This window comes from Octopus bimaculoides, chromosome 24 (assembly GCF_001194135.2).
Source record: "Octopus bimaculoides isolate UCB-OBI-ISO-001 chromosome 24, ASM119413v2, whole genome shotgun sequence".
Classification (NCBI taxonomy): Eukaryota; Metazoa; Mollusca; class Cephalopoda; order Octopoda; family Octopodidae; genus Octopus; species Octopus bimaculoides.
The window spans coordinates 28,425,087-28,432,343 of NC_069004.1; the positions used below are offsets into that span (position 1 = coordinate 28,425,087).

At 38.6% G+C, this 7,257-nt stretch overlaps 1 protein-coding gene across 5 annotated transcripts in view; it reads right to left on the reverse strand.

Annotated features, from left to right (window-relative positions):
• The window catches only part of LOC106883065 (DNA-directed primase/polymerase protein), an 86,121-nt gene that overhangs the window by 71,702 nt on the left and 7,162 nt on the right, over nucleotides 1-7,257 (reverse strand). For 2 of the 5 annotated variants that reach the window (XM_052976372.1, XM_014933936.2), the window contains 4 exons: nucleotides 6,579-6,670; nucleotides 5,411-5,615; nucleotides 3,691-3,773; nucleotides 227-1,680 (listed from right to left, as the gene is read on the reverse strand). In XM_052976372.1, coding sequence (XP_052832332.1) covers nucleotides 1,418-1,680; nucleotides 3,691-3,773; nucleotides 5,411-5,615; nucleotides 6,579-6,670 — 643 coding nt within the window. In that variant the 3' untranslated portion in view covers nucleotides 227-1,417. Of the gene's footprint in view, nucleotides 1-226; nucleotides 1,681-3,679; nucleotides 3,774-5,410; nucleotides 5,616-6,578; nucleotides 6,671-7,257 lie in introns of those variants that run through there. The other 3 variants (XM_052976371.1, XM_052976373.1, XM_052976374.1) reach the window with 3 other exon arrangements.

A 7,257-nucleotide genomic window follows, 5' to 3' on the forward strand; every position in this document is an offset into this window, starting at 1 on the left:
GGGGGAAAAGAAGTTTTGAATTTGGGAAAGCTAAAAAATTTTTTGTAAATTTGGGAAAAATTTTTAAAGATTTTTTTTTTTCAATTTGGGATTTGAGGGGTGGGAAAAATTTTTTTTTTTAAATTTGGGAAAATATGAAAAAAAAAAAATTTCTTCAAATTTGGAAAAATTAAAAAAAATTTTTTTAACATGCATAGAACAAATTCACAAAAATTTTCTGCAAATACTCAAAAAATAAAAGTTTATAGGGTGGTTTATATGCAGTGTGTAAAAGCAGAGTTCTGCCGAACATTTTTCTGTCCCAGTTGGTGATTTCAGTTTCCACAAATGGAAATAACTTAGTGTATTAACATTGAATCTGCATCCCTCGCAAACCATTGACACATTTGAGAGGGTGGTGAAATTAAGAATAACTGACCCCTGGCTTTTGTAAGGACTAAGACAGCTTAACAGGAAAAGAGGGTGTATTTAAAACAGCCATGTTCTCTTCCTTCTAGCAGATGTCAACAACAGAGACTAAATTAGAACTGAAGTATTAAACCAAGCTGGAGCACCTACATCAGCCACAAGGCCAGCGGAGCCAGAAGGATGTACCCTTGGATTCTTAGAGACCTTTCTAGACCACAAATCCAGTTGCCATCATCCTTTTGTCCCCTATGTTTTACAGAGCCCCTCACATGGTGTACTCAGTCCCACTGATGTGGTGTCTTCTCACTAAAGAAAATATTAAGTGAATAATTGTAGAGAGTGCCCCTGGACTGGCTCTTGTGCGGGTGGCTCATAAAATACACCATTTTGAGTGTGGCCGTTGCCAGTACCGCCTGACTGGCCTTCGTGCGGGTGACACGTAAAAGCACCCACTACACTGTGGGGTGGTTAGCGTTAGGAAGGGCATCCAGCTGTAGAAACTCTAGCAAATCAGATTGGAGCCTGGTGTTGCCATCTGGTTTCACCAGTCCTCAGTTAAATCGTCCAAACCATGCTAGCATGGAAAGCGGATGTTAAATGATGATGATGATGATGATGATGATCACTAGCAGATGTTAATCCACCTGCAAAAAAAAAAAAAAAAAACTGCAACCACCCTGGAGACAGAGAGAAAAAAAAAAGTCACTGTAAAGTAAGAAACACACCATCAGAAATGGTCAACTTCAAACTCATATTTCAACAAATTCCTCCAGAGAATACCAAACAGGTGGTCAAACACCTGGAAATGGTCCAGACAAAACCATTTCCTACAAGAGTAAGATATAGGGTCCCACAATAAGATTTTAAAATCCTTCATCCAGCTGATGGCATATTAACCTTCAACAAAATTGACCAAAAATAAGATCATATACAGATTTGTACCTTCTGTTATGTTACCTGCAATGCATCAATATATAAACAGGTGCTCTCTTACAATTTACCTCTTGGTTCAGCCCCATTCTCCACCATGTGATAAGACACCGTAATCTTTCTCCATCTCTTCTGCAGCGACCAACAAACGTTGATCCTCCTCGTCGTCAGCATCCATCAACGGGTCGGTCACTTCTTGCTTCCCTTCCACAGCCTCGACCAACAGGGAATCTTCAGTTCTTTCATGGCTTTCCAAAGCATCAACCAACAGACTGTCTTCAAAGTCCTCATCCAATGTGGAGTCATTCAACCAGGGAAGTAAATTGTCAGGCAACAGATAATCTTAAAAGGAAGAGATTATATATATGTATGTATATATGTATGTATGTATAGATTAATGCTTTGATATGGTAGTTTAGTTGTTCCTGGTGATGCTTGTTTTCAACCATCACGTTTAGTCAAAGGTACTCGCCCAGGATTTGTTTGGCCCATAACAACAGTAGACCATTGCCAGAGATGCTACGCAGTGGGACCTCCTGGTGTTGGTTTGTTTCCATCTCCTTGGCAAGAGACCGACAGAATAAAATCTTTCAAGGCTCTGCTGCAGTCTGGCCACAGTCCTTTGATTGAAACCAATGAAGAATAGTGTGTCACAGAGAGACATCTGCTTATACCTTTCTGAGTAAATAGGGAGCATTACTGGCCCCTTAACCCTTTCAATACAAATGTCTTGTTTTCAAAAGTTCTGAATTAAACTCTTACACCAAATTTTAGTCACAATTTATATTCCTAACACTTGCTTAAATGATAACCAAGTTATTTTACTAAATTCTTTGTTATATTTTAAATAATGGAAAGAAACACAGAACATCTCAACAGAAATATGGTAACAAAAGGGTTAACAGAAACAGCAATTGATTGCAGCAGGAAGAAGGGGAGGGGGAGGCAGTATAAAAGGGAGGTCCAAAAGCAGGTATGTTCAACCAGGGTCCATTTGACAGGGGGGGGGTCCAATGCAACAAAATAGTAGATTGGGGATTCCTTTATGATTTGTCAATTCTGGCCATTTTTCTTTGATTGCTTCCACCAGTTTCATTAGTTGTTGACAGCAAACATCTGAATTGATTGTTTGGTTTCTTCGAAGTAGCTTCGATTACACATATTGATTTATTGTGTTAAGTGAATCTCTTTCAGTTTGTGTGGAATCCAAATATCAAGCTTGTTAACCCATTACCTACCAGTGATCTCATATGAGATCACTTGAAAATTACAAATTTCGTAATTATCTGTCAATATTTACACATATCTAACCTTTTTGCTCATCTGCTAGGTATATTTCTCTGATATTCAAATGAGGTTTGCTTATTTTTCACTCAATATCTCGCTTATTTCTATTTAAAATGTTATTTTGATCATTCCAGCATGTTTCTAAGGCTGTTTTATGCTAGAAATCAAAGTTTCATAAAAAAAGATCCAGTTAATAGAATTATGGGAGACCAAGACATTTTAAGTGATTTGCAATTGTGTGTGTGATACATTCAACCTCTCTGTAATCTCTCACACAGTCATATGACAATCAGATTCAATAATGGCTTTGATTCGGTCATCATCGACTTCAGTTGGTCGACCAGGACACTGGTCATCTTTGAGTGAAAGATCTCCAGAATGGAATTTTTAAAACCATTTCTGACATGAGTATTCTGTTAAGCAATCAACACCATAAACTATTGTGTGAGCCTCAGCAGCTTTCTTGCCTTTACAGAAATTAAAAAGCAAAATATGGTGAAAATGTTCATTGCCCCTGGACTGGCTCGTGATGGTGGCACATAAAATACACCATTTTGAGCGTGGCCATTGCCAGTATCGCCTAACTGGCCTTCGTGCCGGTGACACGTAAAAGCACCCACTACACTCTCGGAGTGGTTGGCATTAGGAAGGGCATCCAGCTGTAGAAACTCTGCCAAATCAGATTGGAGCCTGGTGTATCCTTCGGGTTCCACCAGTCCTCAGTCAAATCGTCCAACCCATGCTAGCATGGAAAGCGGATGTTAAACGATGATGATGTTGAACTAACAGCTGTAAACAAAACTACACGCAAGTTGCTTCTAAAGTAAACTAAAAGTAACGGCTTTCAAATGTCAAATGGAAAAAAAATCATAACCGTAAAAGTCATTTTAAAAAATTCTATTTATGAAAAACGAAATTACTTTCTTGCCAACCCAATAGTTTTTAAGACCTCTTATGGTTATGGGGGTCCACCAGAATAAAATAGTAATCAAAGGGGTCCATAGATAGAAAATGGGTGAAAACCCCTAATCAAAAAGAAGAAATGAAAGATCACCTCTCTCATACCTTCAGAACGGTAATTAATCCGTTTGCAATCTGGATCATGGCATTTCTGGTAATAAACACATTGCTTCAGGTCCACTATTAGTCTGGAAGAGAAAAATGGGAGGAAATTCTTCTTCAGAAACACACCAAAAAGGAAATGTCGCCATTTCATTACAATTTGCATTTCAATTTCTCTTCAATATCTTTTTGGTTCCTTTTGATAAACTTGACAATATATTCAAGATCCAATGTCTTCGTGTTCGGTCAGCTTGGCTTTCTTTTCTGAATTCTTTGCCAAATCAGACTGGAACCTGGTGCAGCTCCCCAGCTTACCAGTCAAACCGTCCAACCCATGCCAGCATGGAAAATGGATGTATGATGATGATGAAGAAGCAGGCATGTCAATTTGTAACTAATGGCTTTCGGTTCAATCCCAATGTGCTACACCTTGGGCAAGTATTCTCTACTATAATCCCAAGCTGATCAATGCCTTTTAAGTAAGTTCAATAGGCAGAAACAGTATGGAGCCAGAGAGAGAGATGTGTCTCAGTCATTAGACTGTGGCCATGCTGGGACACCACCTTGAAGAATTTTTAGTTGAATGAGTCAATCACAAATTTTTTTTTTAAAGCTTGTTACTTATTCTATTAGTGTCTTTTTGCCAGACTGCTAAGTTATGGGAATGTAAAACACACCAATATCAATTGGCAAGTCGTGCGAAACAAGCACAAAAACGTGTGTGCGTATGTGCGTAAAGAAAAAGCAAGCTTCCTCCAATCAAATCTAGACACAGGGTCAGCTTGAAGCTATAGTAGAAGTCATTTGCCCAAAGTTTCACGCAGTGGAGCTGAACCCAGAACCATGAGGCTGAGAAGCAAGCTTAACACACAGCCACACCTCCATAAATTATATTTTATTGGCTGAACCTCCCTTCAAAATCATATTTATATATGTGTGTGTATATCCATCTATCTATATCTATATGTTAATAATTTAGAGAAGAACCACCATGGTGCAACTCAAACGATGAAGGAGATCAGACACCATCAACAAAAACGTACTCTACAAAATACTAATTCAAAAATCTAAAAAATCCAAGAGAAAATTTGTAATCCATAAAATTCATAAAATATTTGACTAAAAATTTTAATCAGTTTAGTAAATTTATAAAAGCGAAAGTGAATGAAAGACTACGCGCATTTCATGGCCACATAAAAGTGGGAGAGATTTGGTCAATCTACAATGAATCGATTAAGATAAATAACACTCATCAGGTCTTGTGACTTCAAAAAACATATTCCTAATATTTAAAAATACGATAAAATAACAAGTACACTGTGTATGTACATACAAGTCTCAAACTCTTTTCAAGAGAACTAAACCCTTCTCTAATACTGAAATTCTTCAAAATATACACAAGACTAACAAAAAAAAAAAAAATTTTAATCTCCATCTTTAACCCTTTCGTATTCAGATTATTGTTTCAACAGAATGTAAAGTTTCTTTATATTATTTCAAAATTAATCAGATTATTTTGTAGTTCAAGAGATTACAATGATGTGATTTGTTAGTTTTAGAACAAGATTTTAGGGTTGTTGTTTGAGGCCGGATCTGGCCAGTTTCAACATTTTGGCTCAATTTGGCCAGTTTGAATGCAAAATGAACGAAAGTGTAAGATACAGAAAAAAAATAACAAATGTTAAGAATGAAACTGAAGTTAACGTGAAAGCCACTCCCCTACCTGATGTTGTTACTTCGGTGTTCACGACCAATGTTACCACACCATCGGTACTGGCAGATGTCGTAGCCTAAGAGATTCTCATTGCTGAAATACATCCATCGGAAGATTCTTCCTCTGCGGCTTTGAGTGGAAATGATGGAGTTAATAAATGCATCGATCTCAGGATACGGAGAAGGATTCGAGGAATAGTCTCCCTTGAGGTTATCTGTAAGGAGGAACGATGAAATTGAGTTTTTATATACTAGTAAGGGTGTCTTATGAGAGAAAGGGAGGGAGAGAGAAAGTGAAGGAAGGGCACCAGTACCACTGTTTTTTACATGGCACCAACACCTTAATTATAGTCCCTTCTAATATAGGCACAAAGCCTGAAATTTTGCTGGAGAGAGGCTAATTGATTACATCCACCGAGACCTTTCGAAATATGCAGTGCGTGAGAAGACCCGGTAAGCCAAGTGAGACCTAAATCCAAGGCCTCTGCCAGGGGTGTAGCCAGCCCACTTATGCGCACCTTCCGCATTGGACACTAAACTACGTTTGCGAAGACCTGTTGAGGCAAGTGAAATCGAAATGGAACTAAATTTGACAACTGGCACCCATGCCAACGTCGTCTCCTTCATTGGACACCAAACTTGGCTTGCGAAAACCTGTTGTAGCAAGCGAAAGCGAAAAAGTGAAATCGAGACGGCACCTGTGCCCAGTGTCGCCTTCCTGGCATGTACACAGACATTTGAGCAAGATCATTGCCAGTGCCACTGGACTGGCTCGTGTGCAGGTGGCACATAAAATACACCATTTCGAGCGTGGCCGTTGCCAGTACCGCCTGACTGGCCTTCATGCCGGTGGCATGTAAAAGAACCCACTACACTCTCGGAGTGGTTGGCGTTAGGAAGGGCATCCAGCTGTAGAAACTCTGCCAAATCAGATTGGAGCCTAGTGTAGCCATCTGGTTTCACCAGTCCTCAGTCAAATCGTCCAACCCATGCTAGCATGGAAAGCAGACGTTAAACGATGATGATGATGATGATAGTATATGGCCAGTTCTTTATTTTATCAACCCCAAAAGGATGAAAGGCAAAGTCAACTCCAGTGAAATATGAACTCAGAACAAAGCCAGGAAGAATTGCCGCTAAGTGTTTGCCTTAAATACTAATAAGAAAATCTTTCGTACCTTCATTCTTTTGTACAGCCAACAATCTCTTCTGTTTCAACTTGATTTCACCAGGAGTGTTAAATGTTAAGATCCTCAGGTCCTGATGGTATCTGGAATACAAAAATGATTTATTTATATATATATATATATATATATATATATATACACAAACACACACCTGTGCAGGCATACACATACATATATATTTACTAGTTTTACATTTGGTTTTCCAGGCTAGCATGGGTTAGAGCAATACACATTACTGAGGCATTGTATCACAGCTAGATGCCTTCTCTGTCACTAACCCTCATCTATTTTTCAAGCAACAGATTTCTTTTAATTATGCATGTCTTGGAATGCACAAGAGCTGCCAGAGACTTTTTCTTTTTTTGACATAACAAGAATCTGTTCCAATTATAACTGAGCACAAATCCCTCGGAAGGGATGACAAGCTAAGTTGACCTTGGTGGAATTTAAACTCAAAATGTTAAGACAGACAAAACGCAATTATGCATTTTGTCAGGTGTGCTAATGATTCTGCCAGCTCACCACCTTAATAATAGGCTAGTTAGAAAAGAGGTTCTAGATTAAAATTAGCCAACAGATGTGCATGTCGGGGACAAAATTCATTTATGAGAAACCTAGCTTTGCATTTATGTACTTCTTACATGCCATCAAATATGGTGGGGGGGGGGGG